General features: G+C 42.3%; 1 protein-coding gene and 1 long non-coding RNA gene across 4 annotated transcripts in view; one reads left to right on the top strand and one right to left on the bottom strand.

The window, feature by feature from the left end:
- Nucleotides 1-14,078, bottom strand: part of LOC310687984 — a 159,575-nt gene that overhangs the window by 84,066 nt on the left and 61,431 nt on the right. The gene's annotated exons all lie outside the window — the stretch shown is intronic.
- MYRFL (myelin regulatory factor like) overlaps nt 1-14,078 on the top strand; it is a 37,084-nt gene that overhangs the window by 21,186 nt on the left and 1,820 nt on the right. For all 3 annotated transcript variants that reach the window (XM_083463432.1, XM_083463431.1, XM_083463433.1), the window contains exons 13-22: nt 255-364; nt 4,525-4,691; nt 5,832-5,886; nt 7,112-7,200; nt 7,756-7,824; nt 8,124-8,170; nt 9,202-9,363; nt 10,581-10,643; nt 12,089-12,176; nt 13,404-13,478. In XM_083463432.1, coding sequence (XP_083319558.1) covers nt 255-364; nt 4,525-4,691; nt 5,832-5,886; nt 7,112-7,200; nt 7,756-7,824; nt 8,124-8,170; nt 9,202-9,363; nt 10,581-10,643; nt 12,089-12,176; nt 13,404-13,478 — 925 coding nt within the window. The remainder of the gene's footprint in view (nt 1-254; nt 365-4,524; nt 4,692-5,831; nt 5,887-7,111; nt 7,201-7,755; nt 7,825-8,123; nt 8,171-9,201; nt 9,364-10,580; nt 10,644-12,088; nt 12,177-13,403; nt 13,479-14,078) is intronic.

Below are 14,078 nucleotides of genomic sequence, written 5' to 3'. Positions count from 1 at the left end.
GGAATGCTTCTGTTCGGTATTCAAATCAATAAGCCATGTCCTTTTTTCAGGATACTCCATTCCGTTTGGAGGGAGGTCCTCCCTGTTTTCCATAGCAGTCAGTAATCCATTGTTTATTAATATTTACATTGCTTAAGAATAAAATAAAACTTCTAGCTTCTAGGTAAAGCAACAATGAGTGCTTACAGAAGGAACCCCCTGTGAGAAATGTTCTGCTTTCGATTGCACCCCATCTCTTATTTTTTTGTGAGCAGGAGTAATTGCCCAGGAAGTTCAGGAACTTCTGCCAAGAGCTGTGAGAGACACTGGAGACTTAACATGTGAAAATGGAGAAAAAGTGGATCATTTCCTCATGGTTGATAAGGTAATTCTGTTTTCCTACAGTGCAGTAAACCATCTTGCTTTGAAAAAGAGAAGTTTACTGTAATTAGTGTTCACGATTAGTCACATCGTTTTTGAGAGTCACCTTCTAGAGAAGTAATAGTCTACTCTTTGATGGTTCTGTGTTTTAATACAGCAGTGATTAGGAACAGGTGTCCCATCCAAGCAGGGAAAGGGAGAGGGCAACTTCAGAATGTTGAACTGGGGAGACCCAGGGTCAAATCCCAACTCGGCCTTGTGCACAAGAAGACCTTAGGCCAGCCACACTCTATTGACTTGGCCTACCTCAAAGGATTGTGGTTAAGATAAAATGGGAGTTGGGGGGGGGAGAGATTCGTGTACGCCACTTTGAGCTTCCTTGAGGAAAAGCAGAATATACATTGGAAATAAAAAAGTAGTAATAATGAGCTCTTCCTTCCTTTCATAAGGATCTCCCTTTGGCCAACGTGTTATGGCAATGTTGCCAGCTGAATTAACTTCCAAGACTCTCAGTCCTGTACCATTGGCATGAAATGGGACCAAGGGCAAACATGAATTAAATGTTAGGCCTCATCATTTGGATCTTTCAGATCTTCAGGCTGCTCAAGATAAAGTAGACCTGTATTTTTCTTATCACTGGGTCCTGATGGGAGAAGAGCATTTTCACAAAGGGGAATAGGTTAACCATACTTGCATCCGTTCAGAAAAAATGTGCCGAATTTGATTGTTTCTGAAAATATTAATAGTATATACCTGAGGTTGCCAATGTGGTGCACTATAGATTCTGGACTCCAGCTTCCATCAGCCTCAGTCAGCAAGGCCAATGGTCAGGGATGATGGGAGTTGTAGTCCAACAACAGGGCATTACATTGGGTACCCCATACTAATATTGATGTAAATTATCTGAGTGGCAGTCCTTATGTTGCCAAAAGAGCACTATCCACCTCCACAAAAGAGCAGGCATCAGCAGCCTGGAGGGGTGTACAAAAGAAGAGGAATGGTCCACACTGCAACTTTTTGTTTTAGCAGGCCCCTCCCCTCTTGTGGATTTCACGATGAACTTGCACAGTTTCACTTAAATGGCTGCAAGCTCTGGCACTCTGCGGAAACTTGTGACTTAATAAAACTCCAGTCTGTCTCCCTCTCCTCATACAAATTATACTTTTGTGGAGATCTGGGCATGACCGGTTGGGAAGGCATCAGATTCATATCTCCTGTGCAGGGGGACAAGAGGACCATGTCATCGATGTAATGGCTTCAAGACCATGAGTGTTTTGAAGATACCCTTCAGCGAACCACTTGTGGAATGTCTTGTCTCTGTTGATTGTGTGGGCTTTCCCAACTGTGTAGGTTTTGTTTATGCTACATATCATATGCGGCAGTACAATTTGGGCACCATAAAAAAAAACCAGACCATCTCTGTGCGGCGTTTACAATGGTGTTTTGTATGGCTTAAACGTACTGTGGCAGCTTAATAACATATGGAACAATAACTGCTTTATTCAAAGGCTGAATGGCAGCTTTCAATTTGCACGTTATAGTGTGGGAAAGCAGTTTGCCGAAATACAGCGATATAAATAGTATAGCATCCTGGGGGCCTTGCGTAGACAACTTCCCTCAACCATAGGAGTGGCTGCACCTCTGTACAGAAATGTGTTTGTTTGTGTGATGAGTAAGAAAAATGGGAATGAAAGGGCAGCTTGCCGAGGCATCACAACCCTGTAAACATCTAGGAAGAAAGCCAGAATCCTGAGGAAGCATTCTTATGTCATGTGTGAGCTGCTTTCACACTCCCGTGGTTGCATTTGTGAAGAGGAACGATGTGGCTTGAGCCAATGGTGTGGCTCCTTCTAGGGAAGCTTGAGAAATCCAGTCTTTGTGAATTCTGATATGACCATCAAAGATTGGACCAGGGACCTTCCATGGGCACAGTAAGTGCTAAGTGCTTAGGACTGCGGTGTACATCACACCAGAGAGAGAGACACCTGCTGCTGCTGATCCCAAGTACCTGGTATGCTGCCCCTTAACCCATTTCAGCTGTTGTGGGGTTAGGAGGAACAGGCGCTTTGAACTCGTTCCTCCAGAAATTAGCCTACCTGTGACTACTTTGAGAATGTATACACATAGAAAGTACAGTGGTACCTCAGGTTACATACGCTTCAGGTCACAGACTCCGCTAACCCAGAAATAGTGCTTCAGGTTAAGAACTTTGCTTCAGGATGAGAACAGAAATCGTGCTCCGGCGGCGTGGCAGCAGCAGCAGGGGGCCCCATTAGCTAAAGTGGTGCTTCAGGTTAAGAAGAGTTTCAGGTTAAGTACAGACCTCCGGAACGAATTAAGTACTTAACCCGAGGTACCACTGTACAAGGCTTTAAGGACTGTGAAGATGAGGTGAGCTGTGGAGGAGAACCCCACTCACACCAACCCATACATGATGTCATGGAGGCATCAGTCCAGGCTTTGTACCATGGAAGGCTCACATGCTGGAGAGGACCTCCAGGAGACACACACTGTTTCCAGTTGCAAAGCCGAAGAGGTGCCTATGCTTAGTGACCTTACCCTAGCCAGGCAAATGCATAGATTGGAAGGCCAATGACTCGGTGCACTTCCTAAATATTCCAAGGCAGTTCTCAGCTCAAGAGATGTATTGAAAGATTTCTCAAGTGCTTACTTTCAGAATAACAACTACATCTTTAAATGTGTCTGGAAGAGCCAGCGTGATATAGTAGCGCAGTGTGTTGGGCCACTTATGAAGTTTGCTGTGTGGCCTTTGGCTCCAGTCATGCTCTCACAGCCTCACCTATCTCATAGGGTTGTTGTGGGGATAAAATGGGGAGAATTGTATGCAAACTTGAGCTCCTTGGAAGAGAGATGGGATATAAATGCAATAACATCAATAAGCACATTAAAAAACAACAGATCAACAAGGAAATGGGACAGAATGGCGTTTCAGGTGAATTCATGAGAAAGTGTCATAGAGTAGAAATAGCAGATTTACCAGTCCCTCACTCCCCTCCTTTCTATCTCACTTTGGTGCACTCTGGAACATGTTTGGAACTTGTTCCGCAATGTAGCCGCATGGCCCCTTCTTCATGCATTCAAATTCAAACCGTATTCCCTCAGTTCTTTTTCAGGTTTATATAAATTGACCAGTTCATACATAAGAAACAAGGACACCTCCTAGAAGGCCCACAAAGAGGACCTGGTGTTAGCTGATTCAGTGTCTGTTATCCTGCTTAGCGAAAAAAATAAACAAATACTTCCCAAGCTCCCATTTCAGAAATAGCATAAGGGGACTCTCTTCTTCCATCTGTCTTTCTCTCCCTGGGGAAGTTGTGTTGGAGTTGCAAGATAAATGGTTCAGCTGAGTCTGCTTGCACCATCTGATCTGCACAGAACGTACCGTGTGACAGGGAATTCTGAATCTGTCCATGGGAAACAGTTTGTGGAGGAAAACATTCAGAAACCTCGAATGCCTGTCACGATCCATTTAGTGTTTAGGCACAACACTAATTTAAAACAAATGTTTTAGTGTGGTGCTGCATGATGTCGTCTTGTTAGTCACTGCCTTTCCTGCACAAGTGCTCACCGGCAATTGAGTGCAGATGGCACATAATTTATTATTTTTATTATTTACATACATAACTGAGCCAGCAGTTTGGGGGTTGTGGGGGGATTTTTGTGGTCTTTTTATTTTGAATAAAGGTGTTGGTGTTGCATGCACTTGAACTCTCTTTAGGGTAGAGCTGAGAAATCACATGTCAAGGGTAGTATCCAAAGGATTGTAAAGGTTACCCTTGTGTTTCCTGAACAGCAATCTCGTCTGGTGCATGGTGAAGAGCTTTTGAAATCGACAAGAGTCTTAAAAGCAAATTGTGATTTGGTTAGTGTGGTGCCAAACTCTGCTCTCCAAATTCTCAAAAGTTTTCTTGCCCTGCAAAAGAAGCTTCCGTTTTTCTGTCACATTTTCAGAGGAAAAAAAAAAAAGATTAGGGAAAACTTTGGCACATCATTAGTCACGATATAATGGAAGGGGAGTGAGTTTTGTGGTTTAAAAAAGCAGAAATAATACCTTCAGGGAGCCATCTAGGATGCTCAGCTAAGGTAATTCCTTTCTTCACATCTTATTTATTGATGGGATTCTTTGTCTGTGTTTCATTCAAGGATCAAATTTTCATGGAGAATGTGGGTGCAGTGAAGCAGCTTTGCAAATTAACAAACAATCTTGAAGTCCGGATAGAAGAGTTGGAAGCGTGGAATAAAAAACTAGCCAGACTGAAACAGATAAACAGCTTGAAGTCAACAACATCCAGTGAAAAGAACGCAAGAAGGTATCTGCATTTCTCCTCGGGGGGGCACAGCCAAATTCACCAGCTTCCTTAACATGTCAGACATAACCTGTATATCTAAAGGTAGAGCTGAATTAATAGGACAGCAGTTTCTGGATACTTCAGGAACATTTTTGTGTTTTCTTGTTTAGACTGCAACTTGTTTCAGAGCACTTAAAAAAAAAAAGTAAGGCAGTTGAGGGAGCAACCCCAACTGAGCCTGACACAGGAAATAGACTGGGGCTTTGGTTCCTTATCAGCCTTGCTTGAGCTCAATAAGCCCCATTTTTGAGAGCTACAGTGATTACCCACTGGCAGCTGCAGGCACTCTGCCATATCATCAGTGGTGGAGTCCAGTAGACACCTCTGCAGCATCTTACCCTTTTCCAGCAGTGTGCATCAGGGATTAGTACTCACCCATAGCTATCGCCATGGCCAGATTTGCCCTTTTATACTCATGATTTCTGAAGAGTCCATTGTTTTGGCAAAACTGTTTCTAGTTACATACTATTTTCATGCAAATGGAATGCACTCCAAATGTCCATTGCAGCTTCCATGGAAGAAATAATAATAATAATAATAATAATAATAATAATAATAATAATAATAATAAATAAATTAAATAAATAATTTATTATTTATACCCCGCCCATCTGGCTGGATTTCCCCAACCACTCTGGGTGGCTCCCAACACAAAATTAAAAACAGAATAAAACATCAAATATTAAAAACTTTCCTAAACAGAGCTGCCTTCAGATGTCTTCTAAAAGTCAGATAGTTGTTTGTTTCCTTGACATCTGATGGGAGGGTGATCCACAGGGCGGGTGCCACAACTGAGAAGGCCCTCTGCCTGGTTCCCTGTAACCTCGCTTCTCGCCATGAAGGAACCTCCAGAAGGCCCTCAGAGCTGGACCTCAGTGTCTTGGCAGAATGATGGGGGTGGAGATGCTCCTTCAGGTGTACTGGGGTTTGTCATTCTAACCAATGTTTCAACATGAAAAACAAACTTTGATGTCATTCATCTGAGCAAGCTAACAACAGGATTCTCCTCCTTGCTGATTTTCCCTTCTAATGTTCTTTTTTTTATCACTTCCTGCGATGAATTCACATAGTAAAGCATTTTTTAAAAAATATGTATTCCAGGATTTTTAGCCAAGCTACTTCTCGTTTACCATCAAGAAAATCAGCTCCCATAAAGGTGAGTAAAAGTAGGAACACAGATTGCAAATAACTCTCCGATGTGTAGATAAAAAGACTATCAATTTAAACGGAAAACCTGTTGAATTGGTTATAATCTCTTAAAAAGGAAGGGAAATCACCTTGCTTCCAGGTAGGAACAAGCATGGGAAAGTTGGGGAAAGGCTACATGCTCTGCATGCAAAAGGTCAAATAATAATAATAATAATAATAATAATAATAATAATAATAATAATTAATAATAATTTATTATTTATACCCCGCCCATCTGGCTGGGCCTCCCCAGCCACTCTGGGCAGCTTCCATAGAAACCAAAAATACACTAAACTATCGCACGTTAAAAACTTCCCTGAACAGGGCTGCCTTAAGATGTCTTCTGAATGTCAGGTAGTTGTTTATCGCTTTGACATCTCGTGGGAGGGCGTTCCACAGGGCGGGCGCCACTACCGAGAAGGCCCTCTGCCTGGTTCCCTGTAGCTTTGCTTCTCGCAATGAGGGAACCGCCAGAAGGCCCTCGGCGCTGGACCTCAGCATCCGGGCAGAATGATGGGGGTGGAGACACTCCTTCAGGTATACTGGACTGAGGCCGTTTAGGGCTTTAAAGGTCAGCACCAGCACTTTGAATTGTGCTCGGAAACGTACTGGGAGCCAATCCTGGCTCTTCTAGGTAGGGCAATATAATCTGGGGCTACAGCACTTGAACCTTCAAACTGCAGCTTACTTCTGAACAGATGTATGAAAGAATGCATTGTAGGTTGCTAAAGCAAGTGAGCTAAACTGCACGCTGTGGGGGAAGGACAAATAATTTTTAAAAAGAGCAATTTTTTTGCAGACACCTCAACTCAGCAATTGGTTGTCTCAGGCAGCTGATTTTGGATGTAAGGAAAGGGCAGCATATGGTTTGTTATTCAATCCCCGCCCCCCGCCCCCCTGGCTTGGGTCAAGACTTAGTTCCACTGAAATCCACTGAAATTAGACTTGTGACCCATTGATTTCAGTGGGTTGACTCTTAAGCCTGGGTCCAACCCCTTGAATTTTTATTCCCAGGGAGAAGTGCTTGTGGGATCTTCTGCCTAGAGGTGCCAAAGGAACTTTAACAGGAGTTAAATAGTTTTCAGTGTTGACTCTGAGCTGTACTCGCACAAAAATATTCCGATGATGCACACTGCCTGCTCCACATAGGCATTATGGATTAAGCCCATGCTCCTTCCTTCCTTCTTCCTCAGATGTGTTCTCCAGAGAAAAATCAGTCATGGTCCAGCTCCAGGATCTTCCAGATAACTGTGATTGCCTTGGTTGCAGTTATGGCAGTCTGGTAAAGAAAAGCATATTATTAATGAGATGTTGGGATGTAATTTCAGCATTGCACAAGCAAAGTTCTACTAGTGCAATGGGACTTACTTTTCCTTTCTGGCCCTCTATGTGTCCTGGAGGGTCCCTCAACCCTCTGGACCGGATTTTGAAGGCTGCAAGAAAGAAAGAAGAGGAAGCTCCATTGTGCAAGTGGAAGTCTGTTGTGCAAGCAGAACAGCAGCACTGGATACGACCACTTGGTTGTTTTCTTCATCAGTTCATTCATAAAAGCTTTTTGTAAAAAAATAATAATGAAACATGGTTTCTTGTTGTAGGGAAGAACACACACACACATACATCCACATTTAAGTGGTGGTGATAATCATCAACACCATCAGACTTCATTTCTTTGATTCTAATATTAAGTACTGGTTTAGTGAAATAAATGATAACTGAGGCTCATAAGAGAACTTCAACAATGGGGAGGAGATATTTCGAAGATTTTGCTTCTTCTGTACTCTTTTCTTTGGGTATATGATTATAGATGTCAACCTATGGAATAAATGTCTTGTTACAGTGTTCTGTCGATAGCCACCATTTATGTCCTTAGCATTCCCGACCCAGTCACGGCCAGTTCTACAAGCAGGCAAGTAACTGATTTGTCGCTCATTTGAACTTTCATTGTTTCCTCTTTGTAATGCTCTGGGGTTGGGAAGATAGCAGCCTATTTAAAGTGTATAAGCATTAAATGAAAAGGATGGGCAAGCCTCCATGGAGATGCAATTGCACTCTTTGGGAACAGCCACTTTTATATGCCTATTTCCCACTTGGTGCTAGCAAAGCATACTTGAATATGCTTATATACCCTTGTTGCTGCTGTGTTAGAGTAATATCTGCATGGTGTTTTTTTTAATATGCTAATGTGATTTTATCAACCTTTCCCAGCAATTCAACAAGTCTGATAACACTCCCTCCACCCACCACTTTGACAGGTACTGTGCTTTAAGCTGTTATTTGAGGCTGAAAAAATGTTAATAGAGTAAATCTAAAAACTTTACCCTGCATTGGTGGAATTTGGCAGGTGACACAGAATTCTGCATCCCCAGAACCATAACCTTCATTGTGCTGTTTTTTTAAAAAGCCCATGAGGTAGAGCCAGCATAGCATGAGTGGACATCCACTCATACAACAGGATTTATCCTCCTCTCTTCAGTCCTGAAAAGCCTTCCATTCCTCCTAAATCTGCTCCAGGGGGTTGGAAGATGCCCTCAGAGCAGATGTTTGGGGTGTGTTTGCAGGGATCTTGGGGGCTGAGTAAGAGAAACCGGAAGTGCAAATGGAACTCTACAGTGCGAACAAGCAGGCGTCATTGGACGTTGCTCCATATTTCTAGGCTATAAGGCTGAAGAAGTACACTTAGAAATATATGGGCAGCACTATACATTAGACTCACAACTTATGCTCACTTTACATATGCAACCTTATGCAGTGGGCAGGGAAAAAAGGGAGATTGGGAGAAACGATTCCCTGCTCTCCCTTTATTTATTTTCCATTTATTTATTTTCCACAATCCCAGCAGGTTTTCCTTCCTTACCAGCCTCTGGGAAGGAGGTATGAGGGCTCTGGAAGCATCCCGAGGGTGGTAAGGAAGATGGCACATCACTTACAATATAAAGCCACAAAAATATTGAACATAGTAACAAATGAAACAATAAACCCCCAGGGGCTTCTGGGAGTTCCTGATATTGCATGATATTGTCTTTGAGCATGGATTCCCCCCAGAACTGAACCCTCACATAGGTGGCATGCCTATTTCTGAAGGCAGGTATGTGGGTCAAAATTTCCCGTTGTCGTGGTGTGCATTGCTACTCAATGTGAGAGCAGAAGTAGAATGAATTAACTGTTGAAAAGAAGCAAATCTGTTTGAACTGAAAAATTAGAATGTATTGACACACCCAAATTTCGCTATGTTAAAACTGGTGAAGGTGATATGTGTGTCACTCATGGATTTCTTCTACTGTAGTGACCAGATACAGCACACTGTCTTCAAGCCCCAAACCTACTGGCGCCATTCCTGAAGTGAATTTTTGTGGCATTTTACCTTGTCAGGAAACTTACTGCTGTCCAAGTCATCAAACAGTAAGAAAAGACCTAAATTATCAGAAGGTGAAGGCAAAGGAACATAGTAAGTTAAATCATGAATGGATGTTGCTACTACTTACGAGAAGGCAATTTTTGTGATTGTAGTGATTGTGAAAATGGTTGCTGAGGATAGATCTCTCCATGTAGCTGTGTTCCTACACTTGCCCAATGACGATAATGTGGAGACAAAATTAGCTCTTTGCTGAAATCTGTTCTCAGTTTCTCAGAAGTTTTATTTCTCTGTGGAAGATTATTTTTCAGTTTTTCTGTCTCTTTCTCAGGGAAGATGAGGATTCCTTGAGAATTTCAGGGGGTGGGGGTATGCAGCTTACCTTGCTGTTGCAAGGTGTTCAAAGGTGGATTATGTGTTTTTCTTTCTGCAGCCTCTCTGGCTGGCCCATCTGAAAAACAAAACAAAACAGGCCACAAGCGGAGTTACTCATGTTATCTTTCTCTGGGCTTTCACTGATGTGCTGGTGACCAGAACAGATAATGCTTTCAGACCAGCACCAAGGGCTGGCTGAATATATTTTGCTATCTGAGGCAAATGTGGTGAACCACATCTCATTCTATATCCTGGAAAGTGGCCAGACTGGTAGCTAAAACTTACTTCAAGACTGACAAAGGGACGGTCTGCTCCCCCACTGTAGCTGAGAGCAGCAGGCTAGCTTAGGACAGTATTCTTCAACTATGGATCTCCAGATGTTGTGGGGCTATAACTCCCATGACCCCTGACTATTGGCTAAACTAACGGAGGATGATGGGAGTTGTAGTTCCCACAACACCTGGGGACCCAAGGTTGAAGGACACTGGCCTACGGAGCACACTGCAGGTCACATGACACACACAGCTCTGTTCTCTCCAGCACCTCCCCACCATGTAAGGTCTGAGGCCACCATCTCACTCTACTTAACAGTGGAGCTGATCCTGGCTCATCGTGCTGGGACTTTCTGCTGCACCCCCCAACACCTAATTCGCTTTATACTTTTGTAAATAAAACAGAGTATTACCATGCAAACTGTATACAGTATTCCCTTTGCTTATTCTCTTCTCCAAATGGAATGGTCCTTGAGAAACTGAATATGACCTCTAGAGTGTGAAAAAAGTCCCTTTTCATAAAATGAATTGTCTTCAAAATAGAGCATCTGGAAGCGTCCTTCAAACCTGTGCTTGGGAAACGCATGCAGAAGCTCATTTTGCTGTATTTGTTTTTGTCATATAATTGTTTCAGTTTGTGAAGGCCCACTCTTCTTTCCTCAGGAACGAAAAGGAAAGTACTGCCAGGAAACAACTGGTTTGAGAAGCCTGACCTTGGAAATGACTGTAAAGTATTTTTTTATTTCCTTTGAAAAATAAAGTTCCTCAAAACCCCTTTGGTTACTTTAAAATGTTGATCTAGTTTAGAGAAGTTATACATATACAGTGGTACCTCGGGTTAAGAACTTAATTTGTTCTGGAGGTCCGTTCTTAACCTGAAACTGTTCTTAACCTGAAGCACCACTTTAGCTAATGGGGCCTCCCACTGCCGCCATGTCGCTGCCGCCCGATTTCTGTTCTCATCCTGAAGCAAAGTTCTTAACCCGAGGTACTATTTCTGGGTTAGCAGAGTCTGTAACCTAAAGCGCCTGTAACCACTGTACCACGGTACCACTGTAGATCATTGCCAGGACAGCTGGCACATCTTAGTCTCTGTGGTCCATTACGATTTCCTCCTGTCAATAGTTTTGAGGGAATGTATTAGACCCACTTTGTGAATAATTATTCTGGGGATGTCACCCACAACTTGGCTCAATGGGTCGTGTTCTCCTCCACCTCTTCCTTTTGCCTCCCGTTACCAGCAGGAACGGGGAGAAATTTGAATCTGTTTGCATTTAAAGGTAAACCTACCTAATCTGCACTTTTTGAAACAATCCTTGGGGCTCCTTCATATAGAAGCATAGAATTGTAGGGTTGGAAGGGACCTTGGGGCCCTCTCAAATGCAGGAATCCTGCCCACAGCCATCCCTGGATGGGCTTGAACCACCAACCATCTGGTTAACAGCCAGACACACTGACCCATTGCTCCCCTAAGTCCCATCCTTTGTTTCTGACACGATTTGTACATGTGTTTTCGAAATGGTACCATGTTGTTGTTTTCACATGTGGTGTGATTTGGATGAAACTGTGTGTGTATCAGAGTTACAATTCCAGAGGACTCTTCAAAGTTAATATGTCTTCTGAAAGCTTGACTTTTGCTTCATGCAAAAACCATAAGGTGAAGTCACTACCATTAATAGGTGTTATGTACTAAGCTTGGATCCTAGAACAATAAGGAGGTAGGGTCCTAGGGTCCTGATTGGCATACAGGAGAAGACCAATCAGGTTCTAGGAGGAAGTTAATCAGCTGGTAGGATGCTAGCATGCAACAACTGATTGGCCTGCAGGAGAAGACCAATCAGGCTCCAGGAGGAAAGTAGAATCAGCCAATCAGATGGGACTCAGTGTGTAAATAATGTATATAAAAGCCTGGGGTTTGGGGGGAAATTCAGTAGTTGTTTTACAAGCTGCAATAAAGAGCATGAAATCACTGCAGGACTCCGAGTCATAGGGCCTTTCACCAGGAGTGCCAGGGTGAGGGCAGAGGGCAAAGGCAGCTAATGGAATGGGGAGCCGGTTATAACAAAAAGTTTTCATATAAACTTTTCATTATTATTGTGTGTGCATTTTTTTAAAAAAGGTTCTTCATGCCAAGTGTCTATGCTCATGAAAATAATTCTTCTTCCTTTCAGGGACTGACACATCAATCATCTCTATGCAGATATTAGAGACGCAACAAAAAATAGATCGCCGTTATTGTCGCAAAAACCTGCAGTGTGGGTGGGTAAATTTGTTTCCTTACATCTCTTTGTCTAATGCAGCACAGAGCCTCAATATGTTAAGTTGAGCTAAGGATTTTGCTGCGAAAAATCAGTAGGTATGGAGGGGAAATTTTATTCAGCATGCACTTAAAGCCAAATCCAACAAATTTCTGAAACAATATGCAGACTGAAACACAGCTATCCTTCAGCAATTGCACTTAATCTGAATTTTGCAATGAAGTTCTCGAGGCAGCCAATGTTTGCGGAATTTCATAGATTAGGGGAAATTGCTTGCAAAAATTGGTACATTGATCAAAACTACATATAAAAATGTATTTATTAAGAGAAATTTGCACTAGAATGCAGATGAGTTTTTATGAGGATTTTAAAAAATTGCTAAGTTGCTGTGAAATGTGGAAAACTGAAGTTCAGATTCAAAAAAACGAAACTGAGAAAACGGATCTTTGAATCCCTAGCTGTCAGTTGGTCTTACCCTAACTTATAGTTAACTCAACAGGGATTAGCTATTTGGAGAGGGCAATTCTATACCTGGGAGTAAAGTGCCATTGAATTCAATGAGACTTACTTCTGAGTAGACATATGTAAGGTGATCGTGTCATGCCTCCACAATTAATGGTGCAAATATTTTAATCTAAGAACAAAAAAAGTGATACTGCATGCTCAGGAAACTGATATTGTGAAATCACAGTGTGATCTTTGGATGAAGTATACAAATTTAATAAATAATAATGATAATCATCACCATCTGCACATGGGGATGCAGAATCTTCAGAAAGGCAAGATTTTCTAAAAAATTTTTTTTGCTTTTAGTTCACATCCTAGCTCATTCATACGACTGTCATTTATTTCAGCTGTTCTTAATACTGAATTTTAAAGTGTTGTAACCCACCCCGGGACCTGCTGCTGAAGGTTGGATCATAATTTGCAAGAGGATGGCTGAATTATTTTACCTGTTGCTCACTGCTGTTCTCCATTTTAAAAAAAGGCTACTTTGCTATTCTGTGCAGTGCTGGTGACTGTCTCAAAGTGCCTCCCACTGAAATTGTTGCCCAGCTATGCTATTGCTGTTTCCCATTAGAATAGTTAATATGGTTGCTTAAGGCTGTACTTTGCAGTCTCCAGTTCATATAGCTGATTGGCTCAGCATTTGACTTTTTTCACTTTTATTGATATTTGCCTAGAATTTCAAAATATTGAATGCCATTGTCACTATTTATTATTTTAGGTCTGGAAATTATAGTTACATTGTTCCCATTAACAAACACACACCTGTCATAGTGAAAATCTCTCTGGAAATCAAGTAAGTACACAGACAGATTTTGCTATACATAAACTTTTTTTTTTAACCTTATCTGTTATTATGTATATGGTATGAATGAAGATTGTGCCCAGATCTTAACAGATCTTAATGAAACAGCAAGGATGAGAAAGCCTAAATCGAAATTTACGAATGTCCCTTAATGGTTCACATTCTGCTGGAAACCTCAGTTGGCCTTAATGGAGCTGGGTTGCATCCTTAGAGCCAATTCATGTGTTGTGCTTGGCTGCTGATGTTTACAGTAGAGACCCCCTATGAGTGCAGACGTTGAGTGTACTGGCCGTTGAATCTAACTTCAGCTCATCACTGATGATGGGACAGCATCTTCCACTGAACCTGCGAGCAGCTGACTAATACAGGAGGTCCTCCAACATCTCCCCTCTGCTCCCTATCCTCCAGCAATCCACCAGCCTAGGCAGCTGCTTCACTCTGTCTAATAGTGGAACTGGCCCTGAAAGTCCATCATTCAAACATTCGCAAAATTTGATTTGCACTATTGATATGAGTTACCCCCTGCTATGCTATGGTACTCCTGGAAGTAGATCATTCACTTGATCTGCGAAATGGGAATGCAAGCAGTCA

Source organism: Podarcis liolepis, assembly GCF_965112155.1.
Source record: "Podarcis liolepis genome assembly, chromosome: 10".
NCBI classification, from domain to species: Eukaryota; Metazoa; Chordata; class Lepidosauria; order Squamata; family Lacertidae; genus Podarcis; species Podarcis liolepis.
This window is presented reverse-complemented; position numbering and strand designations above follow the sequence as displayed.